Source organism: Rhipicephalus microplus, chromosome 2 (genome assembly GCF_043290135.1).
Source record: "Rhipicephalus microplus isolate Deutch F79 chromosome 2, USDA_Rmic, whole genome shotgun sequence".
Lineage (NCBI taxonomy): Eukaryota > Metazoa > Arthropoda > Arachnida > Ixodida > Ixodidae > Rhipicephalus > Rhipicephalus microplus.
The window spans coordinates 167,676,337-167,697,806 of NC_134701.1; the positions used below are offsets into that span (position 1 = coordinate 167,676,337).

Here is a 21,470-nt window from a genome sequence, read left to right on the forward strand (position 1 = left end):
CTCGCACCAGGCACAGCGAAAGCATGCTGTAGGTGCCGCTTCAGGCATGCAACAATCTCTCTTAAAAAACCTAACAGCAGATTCTATACCTGTGGGCAATTTTTTTTTTTTTTGTCACGGAGAAAAGGAAAGTTATGAAAGTGAGCATGCACAACGAAGAGCACCTCTGAAAGTCTCGCATGTAGTTGCCTCGTGGAAAAACCGAACCATATTATTTATGACATCAAAATCCTACAACAGGAAAGATCGAGTAAAATTCGATTTTTCTTTTCTGCTTTTCTTTACCTCATCGACACAAATGTGAAATGTGCACATGAAAAACATCATTCGCTCTTGTTAAGTACCTTGTCCAAAAAAAAGCAAAGGTGCAGTCAAACGCTGCCAGATTACGTGGTGCAGTAAAACACGTGGAGATGCCCTATTCCAGCGCTATTCCTTCATTGCCCTAGAATGCTGTTCGTGAGCATGGCAGGCTACAAATGACAAGTAAGATATATGGCATCATCCATTTGTACAGAGCAACGATGTCCAATCTGGTTTCTGTTATTATAACAAAAAACCAAGAGATTTTAACCAGTAAATAAATGTTAGTGTTGCCATTTTACCGAAATACCAGGTTGAAAATGCAAAGAGCACTGCTAGCGGGAACATGTGATGCTAGATTCTAAAAAAAACGAAACTGTGCATGTGTCTCGCACACCTTTTCCTGAAGGGCCTGGCGCATCTCCATGATGCCAGTCTTCTTGATGAACCCGGGCAGGTCAAAGGGCGGCTTCTCGATGCCCCTCTTGCCCTGCAGGTACTTGCGCTTGAAGCACCAGTGGCGGGGCACCGGCACTGTGTTGCGCGATGACTGCAAGGAACAGCAATAGAGTGTGCTCGGAAATGCAGCCACACATCGTGCCACACGCGTGCACACACACAAAACAAGATTAAAGAGAGCCTACATGAAGTAGTGGATGTGCACACAGGACAAAAAAAAAAGAGACATATTTCTCTCTGCCAAAGCAATAGACACTAAGTTTCTTGCTGATGTGACTAATAGTACCTATTTTCCCAGTGTTTCCACAATAATTATTAAATGAATGGTCTCGACGTTCTCGTCGATATGTGACCCTACTGTTAAACTTTTACTTTTACCACCAGCAAGCCTAAAGAATTGCTTTTGTTTGCAAGTGGGAACTATCGCAATGTGCGAAAAAAAAAAAAAAAAAAAGATCACCCTCACCAGTTGCATTAAACAAATCACACCAGTCGAACTGGTTTTTCTCTTAGCCCAGTGCCGGATAGCTATCCTGGTTTAAGATGGCAAGTAGTACACGTTGGCTGAACTTTGTTCCTCTGATTTTTTTTTAAATATGCGAATTACTATACTGGAGTAGAGGTGTGCGAATATTGAATACAGTAAAAGCTCGTTAATTCGGATTTCACGGGACAGGAAAAACTGCCCGAATTAACCGAATGCCGAATCAACGAATTAACAGAGAAAACAACATTTAAAATCAAGCTGCAGAAGCATACCTTTATTTGTTGAAGTATTTTGTAATTGTCGTCTGCATTTTCGCGCACATTCCGGCTGACATCACAATTTTTCTTAACTGTTCCAAATGGCCAACAGCACGCAAGCTGTCGGGAGTGTTCAGGCAAGCGTCCTCTAATATTAACAGCGCCATCGAGACTTCCAGTGAGGTGCGATGAGGTCGCGGCTGTATCTCCTCGCATGATTCTTCATCGGAATCATGGTCTTCATGGGTGCCCCTGACATCATTAATAATCTCTTGATCGGTCAGGAAACCACTCGTGGCGACACCATGATCAATTGCGATGTAGTCCTGAAAGGTCACATCAGTGGGAAGGATAGCATCGAAAGTCGGGCAGTCATCGTCGGTGGACTCGGCTGACACCTCCTCGATGCCATCGTCGGCTACTGCTGCATGCTCGGGCCTCACAAAACCGCTGTGCCAAAAACAGTTGGCGATGACTTGCGGCGGAGTGTTTTTCCACACGTGGGCGATGATGTGCACTGCGTCGAGTAAGTCCACTTGATACAACTTTCCAGCTTCTGAGCATAGGATCATTCGCTCTAGCAGGTGCTTGCGGTACTTCGACTTCACGTAGTGAATGATACCCTGGTCCATCGGCTGAAGAGCAGACGTAGTGTTGGGCGGCAAAAAAACTACTTTGATGCTCTTCAGTTCGACTGTACAGTTATGGGCACTGCAGTTGTAAACAACCATAATTATCTTGCGGTCCTTCGACGTGAAGTGCCGGTCCAACTGCTGCAGCCAGCCGCGAAAAATGTCCGATGTCATCCATGCCTTCCTGTTCGCTGTGTACTCGACAGGAAGGCTTTCGACGTTCTTAAAACCACGTGGCTTAAGCACCTTCCCGACGACAAGTAGTGGCAAGCGCTCCGTGCCAGTCATATTGGCGGCAAGAAGCACAGTCATCCTTTGCTTGCACTTCTTGCCACCAATGCACGCGTCCCCTTTGAAAGTCACCATCTTGTCGGGCAGAGCTCTGAAAAATAGAGCAGTTTCATCTGCATTGAACACGTCACGTTGTTCATATGCGGCGATGTGCTCCAGCAGCTTCACATTTCTCCACTCGGTGGTCACGCTTTCGTCAACACTGGCCTTTTCGCCGCACACACTCCTGAAGACAAGTTCGTGTCTCTCTCTAAACCTCATGAACCACCCTTCTGACGCTTTGAACGATTCAATGTTCATCATTGCAGCGTACTTCTCACCTTGCGCCATGATGAGAGGTCTGCTCAAAGGCAGATGCGCGTTGCGACAGTCAGTAATCCACCGGAGCAAAGCTTCTTTGAGCTGGGGATGAGCTGCGGTTCGCAACCGCTTTCTAGAGGCATGAAACTTCTCGCTTTCGAAGGCTTGTCGAATCTGTTGTTCATTTTTCACGTACGTTCCCAACGTGCTCCGCTTCACGTTGTACTTGGTCATAACCTGCTGTCGCGATTCGCCGTTCTTCAGTGCTTCCAAAATTTCCACTTTAGTCGCCAAGTTCTTCGCGTTGTAGTTCTGCCGCTTTTTCGGCATTGCCATCACTGTAGCGTACGATGGTGGTGGCATGCAAATACGGTCACAATGAAAGAAAAAGAGAACTCCGCAAGAAGAGATGGTTCCGACACGACAACCAACGCCTCCTCTAGGAAGATGCCTGCCGCATGAGAAGGAAAACAGCTGCCACACCCTTTCCCTCCTTCATTCTGAAAACGTTCTCGGTCGCTAGCGTCACTTGTGGCGGACGGTGCGACAATGCAACACTTTGCATAGCCTCAGTAACAGTGGTGCACAGTTGCAGGTCTCGAACAATTCTCAACTGACGCGCCCCTATGGGCCGCAGATGAAAAACGCTTAGCTGGTACCGCCTGCTGCCGTGATAATAGTCTCGGTCGCGAGCGCCACCGCGCGGCGCTTACTCAAAACTAAAGGCAGGCCAACTCCGCTGAGAGCGCGAGCCGTTCCCCAGGCATTGTTTAGAGGAGGCGTTGCGACAACACAAGGGAAACTGGCGTCGGAGGCGCTGAGTGGAGAAGAAAGAAGACGCCGACGTTCGGCGACGCTGCGATCGCCCCCACTAGTTGATGACGATGGCGATGCCACTCAGGTTTCGGTTTCACTCCAGTGGTGCCAGCGCTGCTTTATCACACTTTTGTGTAGCAGCAGCCGTCAGCATTTGTCCGAATTAAGCGGTGCGGAGCCGAATTCGGACAAAATAACGAAGGTTTGGTCCCGTAGATTAACATGCACTTTGGCCGGGACCAATAGAGCAGTCCGAATTATCCGAATTTCCGAATGAACGGGTGTCGAATTAACGAGCTTTTACTGTATTTAAAATGTTTTACGAATAGTGTCTGCTATTCAATTCGATTCACAGTGGAGATTTTACAATTCAAACTTCTCAAAGACAAATGCAGTCAACGCCCATATAAAAGCCACGCCTTTCAATGTTTATTTTGTTCACCTCATGATGCCTTTCACAAAGGCTGTCTTTCAGACAACACTACTGCGAACTTTCGAAAGGGAAAAAACAAAAGTCAGTCCGATTAAAAGTGGCCCCTTGAAATTTTTGTTAAACTTCACCTCATTACGCTCGTATTGCAGCAAAGCTGCCTTTCAGTTGCAAATGCATTCTCAAGAAAACGTTGGTTCCAACATGAGGATGATAGATGAGGCAGAGGTGAGGGCTCAATTATTGCTGCTTTTGCCTTCAAATTTTGGCCGAAAGTCCAAAAAAATTGGACGCCGAATATTTTTAGCATTCAAAGTTTCAGATGTTCTTACATATTGAGAATTACAAGGCAGACTTGGAACTCCAGCTTTGACAGGAGCACACTCTTCTCTGCCGCAGAAGCGGAAAGTGGGTTTCCACAAAAGTGGAAAGAGGAGAGGCTGAGGGAATAGAATCTTTGCCTTTCACGTGCAAAGTGTTGCCGGCAACACTTTGGTTGCACGAAATCATGCATATAAATATGATTCAGCCTCTGCATAGCCCCATTCTCATTCTTCACAAGACAACTTTGAACCCCTCCCCCCTCACTGCTACATCACTTTAGCCAAAAGAAACACTTTCACATTGCTAACTGATTACAATATGCTTAGGAATGCTCTCCAACATTTTTCTTTTTCTACATACCCACTTAGAAGTATTCAAAAAGTGTCCTAGAAATATTCGAAGAGCATTTGAAAAATATTCGATTCGATCAGCACTTACACTTCATTATTCAAATTGGCTTCGCACCCCTAATTTTGCTATTCTCACAGCTCTAAGATGGAGATGAGAAAAGGCGTGCATAGGCGTGCACACCCTTTCTTTTGTGATCTATCAAGTAACGTGCCGTTTCAATGAAATGATCTGTCCGAGTTAAGCGCCTATTTTTTTTTTTTTACCATTCTCCCCATTTTTCACATTTTCGTACACATGCGTGCAGTACCTTTAGGTGGAGGAGCAATACTGGGTCCTTTGCAGTCACGTCATGCATCTCCACCAATTCTGGCCGGGTGACTTTCTGCAAAGCAGGAACAGCAATAAAAGAACAATTTAGAAACATTAAGCAGCAGTAACATTAGTTTGTTCCTCTAGCTTCCACAAGACCAAGGGACATTCAGCCGGCTCAGTTTTGCCTTCGGTGTGCTGCACATGCTTCTGTAGCCATTTGTTTCGGATAAAAGGTGCCACTGGCAAGTACAAGAAGCAAAAAGTGCTAAAGCTTTATTCTTGAATGTTGGTTTCTGAGGTAAAAGTACAAACCGAAAAAATAACAAGAGAATATTTTCTGCAGCTGAACAAAAAGATTAATGCCACTTCACATGATCTCGAGAGAGGTATAGGGGATGTTATTAGAAGTACTACTAGTTGTAATGAAAATGTGAAGAATGAAAAGTGGACGAAACGATAGCTTGTCACAGGCAGGATCCAAACCTGTGACCTCTAAATTTGAAGGTCGCAGGTTCGAATTTTCTTAATGGCAAGTTATCTTTTCGTCCACTTTTATTTTTTCACATTTACATTACAATTACTTACATCCCCTACACTACTCTTGGCATCATTGTGCATTAGGTCTTGTTAATGTTGCATCTATCAAGGAAAATGAGCCCTTAGATTTACACTTCTGCCCTTTAATCACATGATCCAAGAAATTTCATACGGGCAGCATGGGTAGCCGCCATGCAATATACTTCTGTGAAGCTTGTGGGGGAGCATGTGCGCCCAGCCAGTTTTTCCCTTTTACGGCCACGTAGCAGCTTAGGTCGCCAGGACATGTCTGTCCCTTTAGGTATGATTCAATAAAGCCTCTTGTGAAGGGATGGAACACCTTCGCGGCCAGCGCTCGCGATTCAACCTTTTCCGGCGCGCAGAACGGGTTTCACTCCCTCAGAAAAGGAACAAACCTTCGTCAGGAAGAGGGAAACCGGGTCAGTGAACAAAACTAGCATGCAGACGCTCTCTCTGACACCTGCTTAGGAAGAAGGAGGTCGAACCCGCAACCCCCTGCGAGCCGAGGACGACAACGACCAAGGAGTAAGTGTCTACCCTTGTTTTGTGTAGTATCTCCTCACGACATTTACGCGTTATTGCTAACGTATAGCAATAAAGTGTGTTGTTGACCTAGCCTGTTGCCTTATTTGCCCAAACCCGTGTAGCTGTAATAGACAAGCTACGGATAGGGGACGTTAATTGTGCACGGTACGATTGTGTGCAGCTGGAACATTAGCTAGGCTTCTGCGTCAGCCGTACATAGGATGCTTGTCCCCTACAAGCTCCACAAAACAGATTTCAATGTTATGTTTACTCACAGTGACAAACATTTTTATATGTTCATAATTGTATTGCTCTTGATTGCAGTTTTTCTTTTTCCAGTATCTCCATTTTATCATAAAAGTGAACACGACGCACCCCAACTTTTATAAAATTAGCAAAAAAAAATCCTCATCTTTGGCATCAGCGTGGAGCCCTGAGAATACAGCATTCTGGAATTAGGAGCGACACTTCTCAAGAACATTGCCGACCAATGTCCAGTAAATAAAAAGCTGCAATAAGGCACAGGGAATAAAACGGCCATTTCAGCTAACCATATTAACATGGGACTTCATAACATCTGCGACAATCGTGGACTACAAACCCACTTTAAATCATAGAAAGAATGACTTACTCTAGTTGTGATGTAACTACTTACATGAACATAATTTGAAAAAAGAAAAAAAAAAAAGCTTTCAGGAACTGTCATGCTATGTAATAGGCGAGCACGACAACTGTTGTAGCCTTAGTTAGTTGCAGAGTAACTTAGTTACTCTGCAGGGTAGAGTTTCCCATAGATACACTAAAGGGAACTCTGGTGCTAGTGTTTACGGGAGCTGCAATGCACGGCGCATCAGTCAGTATGGGAATGATGGGTAGTACTACACGAATTTGTCTAATTTCGTACTTTCGGCTCCTGTTGGCTTCGTGTGGCTTGAAGTTGCTTTGGCACGAAACGACCATCAGGGAAATTTCAGCAGTTGCACTTCAGCACCGTAATATTTTAGGCTGACCGTTTCAAATTTGGTCACGAAGCTCAAAACGGTTTGTTCTTTCATTCGAAACAAAACCAAAACACAGAAATAAACAAAGCCACAAGCATGGTCGAAGCCTGCAAGCACGAAGACGAAGGTAAATCCGTGTACAACCAACATCCTTCCCATGGTCGCTCAACGATCACAACGCCAGAGTCCCCTCTAGTTAAGGGGGCAGACTGCTCTTTGGGACCAAAAAGTGACAAAAATATTCATTTTTTAAATTTGACATATTTGGTTTTTGCAAGTATTTTTCCATCTCTCTGCAAATTTTCACGCACCAAGAAGTAGTAATTTTTTTGTAATGTCATTTTAACTGTCCAGATTCTTGGTGCTGTTAACATGCAGAACCTGCAAAAAAAATGGGGAACCGACTTTGAGGCTTCTTTATAATTTGCCAGCCCCTTTGTCTAAAGCTCTACTACAAATTTATGAGCGCCTTCGTGAGGATTGCTAAACATGCGCACCATGATCGTTGCTTTTTGAAGAAACTGTGTGTTTTCAGTTTTTTTCATTTTTCTCAAAAAAGTAAATTTGTGACTATTCAACTTTGAGGCCTCAATATCTCTGCAGCTAAGGCAGGTACAGCAATATTTCTATTTGCAGTGGAAACCTGTATGTGTGTAAAATGCAAGTATGGGTGCAAAATTTAGAGCACATGCCTGTTTAATTAATTACTAATCAAAATTGTAACACAATTCCAACTGCTTTTGAAAATGTATAGTTCATTTTGCTGCAAAATAACCAATAAAGGTCTAAAAACAAAAACCTCTTCCATACTTTCACTCTATAGTCGTTAGTCTATGTTGGCATATCCTAAATATCACTTTTAATTAAGCACTTTTATTTCTATGGTGGTCTTAAACAATAGGGAGTGAACTTAAGTTATCTCAGCAACAAAGTGAGTTACAGGAAAACTAATTACATATTTGAAATCAGCAGAAAAAACTGTATAACCCTGTGCAGTTTTATCAAGATCACTGAAGAAATAAACAAAAAATGTCTAAGACCAGTCTGCCCCCTTAACTTTTGGAAGCTCTATGTTCCGTAGAACATTTTTAGTAATTAATGAATCCTGAATGCTTGTATGAAGTACACTATGAAGGTCACTGGACTCTGGCACGTCAGAGGCACTCGTTATTGAGCTGCTCCATGTAGTAGCTCGGGCACCGCACACTGACCTGTTTGAGCTCAGCGATGGTCATTCTGCTCAACTTCTTTAGCTTGCGTTTCGACAGCTTCGGCTTGTCTTCCATTTTCAACTGTCACAGAGAGGAAAACATCAATTATAGCATGACTTTTGACATCAACACTTAATGAAGAAGCCTAGTAAGTTGCGCTGCACAACCTTCGGCACAGCGATATGATTTTCACATCGCAGATGCCAACACATTAATGTCAGTGCTTCATCGCATAATTAGTTTTTCAACATGGCATTCTACAACAATGTGTGCAATGACAGTAAGCTAAACTGTCTATCTTTTAACCAGCAAACAAAATAAAGCAGAAAGCTTACATATGCAGTGAGCCTAATGTATCTTGTATCATAGTAACGTAATGCATATTATGCATAGATACAGCTAGATACACAAAGAAAAAAGAATTCTATAAATTAAACTCTCGGTACACCTACAAATAAGTATGACATCAACTTATTACTAAATTTGTATAAGTTTCCAAAGCCACATTTCTTGCCTGCAGCTTTCTAAATTCATGCAATACATTATGAAGATACCATAAAAAATAAAAAAAGTGTTTAAAAGTGGGAGCACAAGTTACATCCAAGGATGAATTATATGCAAAGAATTATGGTAAGCCCAGACGATTAAAGACTTACCGATGCAATTTAAATCAAGTGCAATCACAATCCGGAGGGGATTAAAAATGCTCTTGAAGCTTGCAAATTGCAGTCGCAAACTACCATTCAGCTTGTGAACGCACAATATGACAATGCTGTAAGTCAGGATAACAAGCAACAACCTTGTTAAATAGATAGGACCAGCCAGAATGCCAACCTGTAGCCTGTAAATGCTATTTTTAACGAGTAACGTGGTGCCTAGTGTAACCTGCAACATTGTGTAACCTGAAACCCGTGAATACCACGTAATGCAATTCTCATATGTCTGGCTAGTATGCTGTGATCAGAATGCATGTTGTAGGCAACGTAACAAAGGCCGCTTGACGTGGTTAATGAAGCAACCAACGTTGTGAAAGTTTTTACAGATTTAATTTAGCTTCCCTTGTGGCTCTGCGAGCACCCATAAAAATGGTACAAGTGAAACTGCATCCTTTCATCTACTCAAAACAAGCTACCCTGGCCAACTATACAATTTTATGGGCATAGACACAATTGACTTGCAACGCAGCCTCTAAATGCTTCAGCTACTTGATGAGGTGCAGCTCAATCAAGGGGGGACATGAGTCTATGGGATATCTAATCTATTTTTGAACTGCATATGATAAGAGTTGGCATGATTGCTTAGTTTGTTCTCTTGAATCTAAAAATGTAGTTAATATTTTTGTAGCTTCATTATTTCATAAAGTAATCAAGATAACAATCTCCATTATTCTTACCACAATAAAAAAATAACTACCAGTCAGAAGTTTACAAATGACACAAGAATTAACAGTAGAAAGCATAAGACACATAACATAGGAAGCACTTTTTTGGTTAGGTCAATATTTCTTACATTAAAATACACTAAACTTCATAGCTCTGATTGTGGCCATGGTGTGGTCACACAAAAGACTAATTTTAAAAACTTGCATCTAGAGAAATTGAAATCTGCTTCCTATGTTGTGTGCTCCCAACATATAGCTTCATGCTGCAAAAAGAGTTATTCTGCTATTTGTGATAGTTTCCGATATATTGCAGGAATTTTCATGCAGGGTGTACAAAATAGCCATTTTGAGAAAATCAAGAAAACAAAGAATTCTAACACTTTAATCATAAAATTTATGTACTAGGAATTACATAGTCATTAACATATATTTAGATACTAGAAAGCCTAAGGAATGCAATGCCGCAGGCTAATCGAAAATCAAACAAACACTTCTCAAATTACAGCACAATAAAATTCATTGCACGTAACCAAGAACAAAAAATTTTATATCAAAATGAAAAATTGGGAGCTGCACATTTAAAAATAGCTTTCAGTGTTGTTTTTTGTGCACAGTTAGCTACATCGTGCAAAAATATTTACAGCTCTAGCTGTCACAGGTCCACTTTAACAGAACAAGCAAACAAACAAAGTGGTCAAAATCCGTGTTTCGAGAAAAATACTTTTAAAATTTTATTGCACCGTTTTGAGAGAAAAATATCATGGCAAACATACTTTTAGTCAGTTAATATGCACAGGGCATGTAATTAGACTGATTGTGCGCATGAGCGTGTCGTTTCTTCAAGTCCTGCTGCAAGTTTTCACCGTCTGCTCTATTGCCAACAAGGCCGCTTATCTGTTCGGTGACAATACTGGCGCAGATGTGCGACGAATGTGCACGCGTCATTCGCGATTTTGCCGAATGACACTGCAATGTTTTCCGGCTTGTCCAGAATGAGTTACACGTAAATTTTGCGAACCGAACTTGTGCATTCGCTCATAATTTCGAGGCTACATGAGTGCAGATCGTGTTAGTTTTCTTTTCACGTAAGACTGCCACATTTTCGAGTGGAGACTGCGACATTGTTGCGATTACGTCATTAAAAGCAGTCCACCTGTTACCAGTAGATTCCCCATTGCGCGCGTGGCAAGCACGTTCACCACGAACTGATTCACTTTCTGTTGTTCGTCGACGCGTGCCGTACTTCCCTCTGACGACCATTCACGCAGTTCACGCACAAAAGAGGTCGTTTTGCCAGGCCGGGAGGGGGGGGGGGGGGGGGAGGGAGGACCGCGGCATTGACGCGTTTAGCGATAAAACGCTTCTTTTCCATCACTGCAAAGATTGATATCTCTCGTTGCTTCACTTCTGCTTTTTTACTTGCCGTCCTCTAAGTGATGAGGCTGCAAAACACGGCCGCTTTCAGTGACATTGTCGGCAACCGATAGGCTTCTACGTGCGTTAGGCCTACACTGGTGACTCGGCGACCGCCGTTGACCGCCACTGAACGCCGCGAGTTTGTTATCTTCATTGTCCTATGCTATAGCGGGGCCCTTTCTGAAGTTCACGGCGAACGAACAAACGTCACACCCGCTTCACAAATTAACGTGGCACGGAACTTCTTTACTGCTGCAGGCAGTCGACAGCACCGTGACAAAATGGCGCATGTCCGTGCACGTCACGATGGTGAAGCAGACGCTGGAAACGCCACTTGGCCAATCGGATGCCTTGGTTTTGTCAGGTGCCCCAAGTAGCCAATAGAACCGCGCGCTGCTGCTTATCAATGAGGTGTTTTTGCTGAAAAACCAATGAGCAAGGCAAGCAGCGAACGAACAAACGTCACACCCGCTTCACAAATTAGCGTGGCACGGAACTTCTTTACTGCTGCAGGCAGTCGACAGCACCGTGACAAAATGGCGCATGTCCGTGCACGTCACGATGGTGAAGCAGACACTGGAAACGCCACTTGGCCAATCGGATGCCTAGGTTTTGTCAGGTGCCCCAAGTAGCCAATAGAACCGCGTGCTGCTGCTTCTCAATGAGGTGTTTTTGCTGAAAAACCAATCAGCAAGGCGAGCCAGCAGTGGCAGGAAATTGAAGAAGAACGACCCTTCCAAACGAGACCAAGATGACCACGATAGCTCTTGTGTAACGGCAACAGTTCAGCGTAAAAAAATTAGCATTTTAGAGTCTATTTGCCCTCGCATTCATCTCACATGGGTGTTATAAATTGATTTTGCGCTAGAAATAATGACCTGAGAAGCTAGAAACTCCTCAGATAAGTTCAAAAATGGGTACAGATTCCGAAAATATCAGCTTCCAAAAGTCAATTTTTTCGCGATTTTTCGGCCTTGCAAGACGCGTGTCCACCCTTAAGTAAAAAAAAAGCTAGAGGCTCAGAAAAAAGATGACTAGTGCTGCCGAACATCAAGGTCCTGACAAGCAATCCAACCACCTTCAGTATAACAAGCAAGCCAGCCACTCACGTCGTCATCATCCTTCTCATCCAAGTCGGCTGGCTTTTTGCGTTCCAAGAGCCTCTGTGCAATGGCTGCAGGGTCGGTCACAGGGCCCGTGTCTGTCTTGGGCTTCTCCGGCTCTTGGAGCTTGAACTTTTCGAAGATGAGCAGAAACTGGTAGTAGTACGGGTCCTTGGAGTCTATCGTCTCCTGGACGTACCTGATGAAAGAAAAAGCTCGAACGTGTCGGGATCGACGACTGTGCAAGGAGTTTACAAGTTGAAAGAGGATGACTTGCACGTTTGATCTGGGGTATCAACAACAATGGTTAATGGGATTTTCTTTTATTGCATTATTCGGTTTAAGCACAATAATCATTCGAAAAATTACCCACAAAGAAGTGTCAGAGCGCCCTGAACGACTTCCTGCTGTAAAAATTGTTTCAAGAGACCAGTTCTAGCTTTTGGTGTATCCAGGAAGTTAATGCATCATAGCATCACGAAACATCGGCTCGCTTCACTCCTGCGATATATGACAATGCCGCCAGCTGAAATACACAGCCACATGAAATGCAAGCTTTCTGTTGCGTAGAAAGATATTGCTTCTCATTCATGAATGACAAAAAGTGTGCCCATAAGGGTGAAAACCGTGTCTAAGAAGAGTGACCACAGATAACCATAACTGTAGAACATTGTCAGTGAATTTCAGAGCGTCAATTTCAGAGGACACAGTGTAGCAGCCTGAAGAAAAAAAAATTCACACTCACTCCACATCTACGTCCTCTTTCTCCCCCTTCTCGCCGTCCTTCTCCCCAGCTGCTTTCTTGTCAGCATCGTCCTGCTTTTGCTGCTGTTGCTGCAGCTGCCTTCGCTGGGCACGCTTCTTCTTCTTCTTTTTTCTCTTCTTGTTCTTGGACTGCGTGAGAAAAATCAATACAGACAAGTCCTTTTACCCTTTTACACAATTGCGTAATTTACAACCCTCAGTAACAGAGCTATACCCTTCGTCTGCTATGAAGAGTGTGCCTATTGGTCTTAGAGCTTTTATTGGCGGCCAAGACAGCAGTGCATGAATGTGCAAAAAATTTAGCAACATTCACTGCTGTGAATCACACTTCAATGTCACTAAAGATGGATAAGTTTATTAGGTGCAAAACGTTATAGATATGAAAGTATTTGTAACTGTATGAGAGGGGAGACAAGTAAAGTCGATGTTCGATTAGGGATTACAAAATAAATTTTAAATCTGAGTTATAGATATGAAAGTATTTGTAACTGTATGAGAGGGGAGACAAGTAAAGTCGATGTTCGATTAGGGATTACAAAATAAATTTTAAATCTGAGCATTCGTTTTAGTGCCCTCAGGAACTCTGATGGTACAGCCATGTATGAACTACCTCTGGAGGCCTGCCAGTACACTTGAGTTATTAAGCGTACCGCTGCTTATGCTGTGGAATGTGACATGTAATTAAGGAACACAAAACGACACCTCGCGACAGCGGCTCCTTCCAGTTCTCCATATGCTTCACTGCAATATATTTTTTTATGTGCGCGACCACATAAGAGCCATGCACTGAAACTGTGCTGACATTTCGGAACTGCCATACCTACAAGAGGGCAAGCAGTATAATGCTTGTTTAAGGCTATGAGAAATTCAACACGATGGCGCACGTATCAGCTACTGCAGTTTTGAACCAGTGGCAGAAAATCTAAACAATCGGCACCCAATGGCCCCAAGCACAAAAGCACTTGTAACTAAAATATATAATGCTGCACGCAGGACATACAGATTCCGAGAGGATATTATAGGCAGTTTGACAACGTTACTTTTGCAGGCTGTCCTGAACTACATAGAGTTTACATGTTTTCGATCATTGCAACTAATGTTTCAGCGCCACGCTGCTGCCCCATGGTAACGTCTGTTTAAAGCTGGCAATATTTGAAGCATCTCTGACCAGAACCAAGAAGCGCAGCCGTAACAACAGCGCAAGCAACCAACCTCAGACGTCGTCTTGGTCCCTTCCTGTTCTTCGTCGTCCTCATCATCACCTTCGTCCATGGCCACCAGCCGCGGCTTGCTCGGTGGCTGCGCTTTCTTGGATGCTGAGAGAAAACACACTTTTTGAGCAGCCCGCTACTATGAAAAAATGCTCATGCATATTTTCCGCCACTATGAAGGTTAACACTTCATCAGTGTTCAAATCGAGATGCATACAACCACGAATGTCAGAAGATCACTCAGTGCTATCGTTTACTGTTAAAATGCATAGTATTTAAATGCAATAACAACTTCCCCTTCTGTCAAAAGGCAAAAAACGCAATGTAAATTTTCCTCCGGCAATTACGAATGCTACAACAGGTTGGACAGTAGCTGCCCCTCTGCCCATAGGAGGCTAACAAACGTGTGAGGAAGGAGTGTGTCCTAATGACACATGAGGATACGAAATTGGAATCGTGAGCCTTGTGCCACAGACCCCTAAATAAGCTCGAAAATACTCTGTGCACAGAAGACTGGAACAATGTTCTATTTAAGGTAATTTGGTCATATTTTAGAAATATTGACATCGGTCAGCTTTGTCACTTTTCAGTACGCTTTAGGTAATCAGTTTCCCAACTTTCTCAACATATACTGCGTTACGTATTGCACGGTTACCTTTGTTCTCCTTCTCATGTGACCTCTTTCCTTTTTGAAATTAAGGATAGCTAGAGCTCTCACTTCAATTCATTATGAAACTGCGGCACAAATGCAACAAACGAGGACAGAAGGCAAAGGAAAGACACAAGCATCGTTCACTTCAACTTTCCAACAAGGCCAACCAGCACGAAGACGTTTGGAGACCTTGTAAGTAAATGGACACATTGCTTGTAGAGTCGCCTGGCGTGCTGTAAAATGAATCTTAAGAGTCTCCTAGACAGTAAGCTTCCATGTAACAGTGAAATTCGCGACTAACAATGGAATGTAGGGATTGATTGTGTAGGCAGGGAAGCGACGACATTGACAAAAATGCCAAATAGATACCAAAGTCTTGAATCTGTCGTGGCTTCTTGGAATTGCATATACATTGTAAATACTGTAAACTCTCACTAGTACTAGTGCCAATTTAACGAATATTTCATACAAACTTCCAGAAAATCTCCGGCAGTTTCCCTGCGCTTAATATGCAAGGGATGTTCCAGTTAAACAAATCTCTGAATAGTGAACACATTGGACCAACTTTATATGTTGACTGGGGCTATCAGATCTGGAAGATGAAGAATGTGATGAGGTAGATCGGTGGAAGAAACAAATCCTGCAACTATCGCCAAGATTGTAGGATAACTTGCAAAGTTGCGAGACTTTGCGTATCAGCAACTAGCAGTGCCAGAGAACCTAGTTATTTCTTGTGTTTTAAGAGTACCAATAAAAATTGTAATTTTTATTGGTAAAAATGCAATAGCTTCTTAGAGAAATTTTCCATCAGACACTTGTTCGAAAATAAGACAAAAAATTTTGGCCTCATATCTGCATATAACCTGCAAATGTCGTCGAAAGACGATAGTCTTGCGTGTGGAGACAGTGAACAATTAATTTGATGTTCTGAGCAAGAAAATCAGTGAATGGTATTTTGGAGGCACTGCGTTAGAGTGCCTCGAGCGTGCAGCGGAGGCGAACGAGTGCATAAAGGCACATAACACGTGAGACATGAGCGCCACCTGACAGTCTTCTTGCAAAACAAAAGCGCGTGTTCTGAGATGGGTGCGCGCGCCCGTCTCAGAGGTGATGAGGTGAGAAACGCAAGGCGACGGGTGGGTGCCACCACCATTGCGTTTTAGCAAAGCGTTGAAAACACTCCCCTTTTCGTGCAAGCATTGAGCGGTCAGCGCAGCAGGATAAGCACTACGGTCCTTAATATTACTTATGTATGCACTTTCTAGTAAAAGATGCACATGCAGAAATATACATGTTGTTATGGTGCCCCAGACTTGTGCAATAATTGCTTATTGACAACTGCGCAAGTATGAATGCTAAACATTGAGCAACATTGGTGGGCGCTGCGGATGGGGTCGGCAGTTTCAAGTACCCATAGCCATAAAAAGTGGACAGACAAGAGTACAAACAGACAGACCAAAATTTTTGCGTCGAAGGTCCCCATGAAAGACTACTGTCTTTAAAAATTAACGCCAACTTCCAGAGTGTCGCGATTTTGAACCTTCAGTGAAGACGAGATATTTTGTAGCTCACCTAACACTTCACAAATGGTGCGACAAAACTGTTTTACGATAGCTTTTTCGCTAGTTAAAAAAGAGTAGAACAGCAGCTAAAATACGTGCCACAAGTGGCATGCACAAACAGGTAAAATCTCGCTCAAGACTGAGACAACGACTTGTCTGAAGTAGACAAAAAAGCTGCCCAGATTCACACCTGGTTTCTCAGCGGGAGGCTCAGGAGGTGCCAGGGCCAGCTCTTGAGCTCGTTCGGATGTGTTTGCAAAGATCTCCTCGATGACTTGCGGAATTTCCACAGGCACCTCGGTGACTGGTACCGTGGTGTCCATCTTTTCCCCGGAGGCCATTCCGGGTGGTGGTGGTGGCGGCTGCTAAAGTATTGATAGATTTTTATAGAATTATCACAACCCATATTATTGGAGGCAAAGGCAAAAGCCATTTAAGTACGAATTGAGGGAATTCTTTGACACCCCCCCCCCAAAAAAGGAGAGAACAGAAGCTGAGGTGAGAAGGCGTTGCCATGCTGAATAATCAACATCTAATTCCACAATAGCAACAATTTGAAGAACTATACATTCTTCCCCCCTGCACCGTAACAGACCAAAACAACCTGCCTGAAGCACATCTCTACACTACTGATGCTACTGCACAAAAGACGTGATAATGTTAGTTTATTTGTATTTGTACCTTCTACATGCTATGTAAATGTGGCTGCATAATATTTGCTCATCTATATTGTTTTAAAATTCATAGCTGTTGGTGCTTTTATAACTAGTTCATGCTTAACAGTGTTCGACATTTCATGTGGGCTCAACTCTATTGTTCAACATCTCAAAATTTAACATTTATGCCACAGGGGACACCTTGCAAGTGTACTTGTATAAGTTGCTGCAAGACAGTTTACAATGAGCTATAAAAACGCCACTCTCTTTAGCTTTCGCTGCGACTGTGTTGCACGTTCTGTGCAGGCCTGGCATTTTTTTTTTTTTTCTGTTGCAATTAGATTCAATTCAAAAAAAATTTTCTGTGAGGGTCATAGGTGTAAAATTAGAGCACATTATTGCCATCATCTCTCAAGTCATACTGTCCAAGGTCAATCTCTGCAATGGGCACAAAGGCAATGGCAAAATGTTCACCGGTGGAGGTCCAGTCCTCTGCTGCCCACCAGTGCCACTTTGAGCACGAGCAGGTGGCAGTATTCCAGGGGGTGGCAGGCCCGGCGGGGGTACCCCTGGTGGGGGCACTCCCGGTGGGGGCATTCCCGGTGGCGGCAAACCCGGCGGGGGTACTCCCGGCGGAGGTACTCCCGGCGGCGGTAGTCCTGGTGGTGGGCCTCTAGGAGGGGCACCCCGAGGAGGAGGTGGTATGCCAGGTGGTGGTAGCCCCGGAGGGGGCACACTTGGTGGTGGGAGGTGCGGTGGTGGTGGTGGTGGTGGAGGTGGTGGCGGTGGGGGCACAGCGGTGGGACCACCAGTCAGACTGGCTGGTGGCTGTGGGGGCTGTGGCAAGACACCCATCGGTGCAACCCCAGCCGGGGTCGAGGCAGGGGGCGGGGGAGGTGGCGGTGGTGGTGGTGGCGGCGGCGGCGGCGGTGGGGGAACCACAGATGTGACTGGGGGAACCACCGATGTGACTGGGGCCACCACAACAGGTGCCAGGATGGTAGTGCCCTGAGCTGCGACAGGCGCTGCTCCCACTAGGCTCACCTATGCCGGAAAAAAAAAAAAAATTGAGAATCGCACTGGGAACAACATGACGTGTCTGGTGCTAAAAGTGAGATAGTGCAAGAGACATGTACTTGGGCAACAATCAGAAAGCTGTGATCACATTGTGCTTTACTCAAAAAACTGAGAAGAGTGACCATGGCGATAAGAGCAGCATTTGGCGTACTGAGGCCACGTTTGAAGTAGTTGAAAGAATAGGTAAAGTAATTTTATGAGAGTTATTGTCAGTGCCAGCCATCAGCAAATCCTAGAAATAATGCTTTTTCTGCTATTTGAGCCTAATCATAAATATTACGTAGTACAGCTTGTATATTCATTCCATGAGACAAAAGCCCATTTGAAAGCCTTTCCAATTTTGAAATACTACTTCCATTTAAGTATATATTTTGACACTATTTTGTCATGCTTAAGCTTGCAGGTTAAAACCTGCTTGGTGATTAATTTGTCACTTTCGCCACAAACAAATAGTCTCGACTACATTAACACTGCACGCGATTTTCATGCGATAAGTAACACAATGTGCCATTTCCTTTTGCTGTTTCCATGTTTTTCACTTCATATATCCTCCTGGCTTCCGGGTTGGATTTTGGTCCACGGAATTTCCTGAAACTTTCACAACTGGGTGTGTAGATGACGAAGATAAAAAGTGAAGCTTATTATTTCCGTGATGTTTGCGCTTTTGGTATGGCGTGATGTCCAACTAATTGGATGCTGAAACTTAATTAAAGCGTTAAGTAGTGGGCCTGAAGCAACGCAAAGCAAGGTTACTGAAGAAAATTGTGACAAATTCCGGAATAACTGCAAGCTATTATTCAAAATGTAACAAATAATAAAAAACCAACAGAAAAGTGGACCTTAACTTTCGCCGTTTAACTTCTAGAAGATTGCCCTGTTGAACGCCACCATGTTTTCTTCTTTGTTTCGCGATCTCCTGGCGCAATTTTGACAAAACTTCATGGAGGGCGCCAGTAGATGTCCAAAATATTGGACAAGTGGTTTTTGAGGAAGAAAACATGCTGAGTTCTTTGTAGTGATGGGGTATTTCATGTCCAATATTTTGGACAAATCCCCATAGCTGGAACTCAGGAGGATATGAAGATGTCATGCAGCGCTTCGGCGTGTCACTGCACAGCTGACAGATTACATGCTATTAATGTTTACATTACGCCTACACAGCATTAAATAGATAAAGGTTTGGAAACGATAAATTATTGAACAGATAACATTGCCAGAGCCAACGTTCAGGCACAATAACTAGTTATACAGGTACAAGCTTACTCTTAGTTTTACAATTCAGAATGGGCAGAGAGCCGGCAAGGCATTTGCATGAACACTGCTAATGAAGGCAACCACTGCTTCGACAGAGACACCTGTTATCGAAGCACTGCTGGCTTCAGCGACATTCACTGTTAAACAATTTCTCATACTTTCGTGCATTACACATAAGCTTTCGAGCTTACTTCAAGTGAAGAAGCACTGTTTTTTGCCGTTTTTGCTCTTTTTTTCTGTAGTATCCCCGGATAGCTCAACCTGTGTAGTGTTGTTGGGTGTAAAAACAAGGCAGGAAAACAGGGTGTGAACAGAACAAAGCATCTTCCCTGTCCACAGCTTATTCCTGCTCCAATTTCAGTTTATTCAACCACACCACAGATGCGCCATCTGGTCCCACAGTCAACGCTTCTTTTTGAACCTTATCTTTTTTCTCTACAACACAGTGCTTTTTTAACCCATTCGCTGCCACAGCCTTCGAATCACTGGGCCCACCTGCAGTGGCAATCTAGCCCAAGCCGACAAATTGCCGAACTCCAGTATTCAATACATTCTAAAGCTAAGGAAGGGCGCCAGCACTTGTTGGTTTATCTAAACATGCGTAGATACCTTACCAATAGACGGCAGTAGTTACTAAGTGCTTTGGTGATGTTTTCTCTTTGTTGTTGTTACGGTGTTTCTAGCGTCCAACGGCAGAAGAAAAGATGGCGCTAAATGCATTCATGTGGCTGAATAGGCTCATTTTCAGCGCCATATTTCTTGTAATATCATTAAATATAACCAATCCAGCCCATGCCAAGTGTGCAAGGTACGACGAAAAAAAAAAGGTAAAAGTTTCTGGGAGTGCAAAAAGTGTGGTGGTGCCCTCTAGATGCCACAGCGCTTTACACTTTTTCATACTTTAATGTGCCTATGAACTGAGATGAATTCAGATATAGAAAGATGTAAATAGATGTACCATACTTTCTCGCATATAACCCGCTTCTGCATATAACCTGTACCTCTAACTTTAACTATACAAAAAGAAAAATACATGCATAAGCTAACCCATGCGTATAACCCACACCACTTTTTGAACACATTTTTCTGTCTTTTGGTATGGGTTATGTATTTTCATGTCTTCTTTAGCGAATACTTTAGATAGGCATTTTCAGTGGGGAGAAAACAGAGTGCATGTCATGTGCATGCACTTTAGCTGAAAGGCATGCAAAGTATGGAGGACCCGCGCGAGCGCGGCAGGAGGCAGCAAACGGTTTAATGCTAGCAGCTGTGACCCGTGTGGGGGTGCGAGGGCAACTGACCGGTGCCAGCACTGTGGCCTGCTGGGGAATGGCCGTTGCGGCAGTAGCCAGCACCATGGGAGCAGCGGGGGCAGCGGCAGCCGCAGCCTTCGCTGTGGCCACGGCGAGCGGGCTGCCCGCCGGAGTCACAAGCACGGCCGGTGTGGTCACCACTTGGTGGGCCACAACCTGCTCTGTCACGGGGAACAGCTGCACATGAAGCGCAAGCGCCCTCAAACAATTAAAGCCACACTTGTCAGTAGAGGTGGCAGGAAGCGTTGGTAGGTTCCATATCTCATATTTGGTTACGCTTGCAGCAGACACAGACACATTTCAAATCGGTCGAAGGCATGCTATAGAACAGAGGTTCTCAAATGGCGGTCCGCGAAGCCATTTCTATAATCTGCGAAACCCTCACCCACTTTTTCTTTTACATAAAAAAAATTTTTTTACATATGCAACTCTGTTTAAGCGCGACTGTGCCATGTATTGATGAACTGTCCAAAATGAAGTGATGTGGCACGTTTGTTAAATGTTTTTGGTAGCAATAAAAGGCCCCTGTCTCACACTCCAGTTGTGTTATTTACTATATACCCCTCCCTCCTAGCATCACTGCAAGGGGTGCCCCATTACTTCCACCAGTCCACAAGGGGTCCCAGACACATCCATGGCTGAGAACCACTGCTATAGAATGTGTTAGAATGAATAATCAAGGATAGCTTAAACAGCCAAACATAAGACAAGAGGATCAAGGACATCACTGAACTGTCAAACAAGCTTTACAAGATGACACATGTTGAACATTTGTTAGTGCACCATTAACAGAGCTCACCACTTGATGTCCAGACATGCTTTC

At 43.8% G+C, this 21,470-nt stretch overlaps 1 protein-coding gene across 2 annotated transcripts in view; it reads right to left on the reverse strand.

The window, feature by feature from the left end:
* LOC119170575 (splicing factor 3b subunit 2) overlaps positions 1–21,470 on the reverse strand; it is a 53,658-nt gene that overhangs the window by 17,047 nt on the left and 15,141 nt on the right. For both annotated transcript variants that reach the window (XM_037421781.2, XM_037421779.2), the window contains exons 7-15: positions 20,636–20,824; positions 17,478–18,047; positions 16,538–16,712; positions 14,135–14,238; positions 12,903–13,051; positions 12,164–12,356; positions 8,258–8,338; positions 4,958–5,032; positions 701–853 (exon numbers count right to left, since the gene is read on the reverse strand). In XM_037421781.2, the coding sequence (XP_037277678.2) occupies positions 701–853; positions 4,958–5,032; positions 8,258–8,338; positions 12,164–12,356; positions 12,903–13,051; positions 14,135–14,238; positions 16,538–16,712; positions 17,478–18,047; positions 20,636–20,824 (1,689 nt within the window). The remainder of the gene's footprint in view (positions 1–700; positions 854–4,957; positions 5,033–8,257; positions 8,339–12,163; positions 12,357–12,902; positions 13,052–14,134; positions 14,239–16,537; positions 16,713–17,477; positions 18,048–20,635; positions 20,825–21,470) is intronic.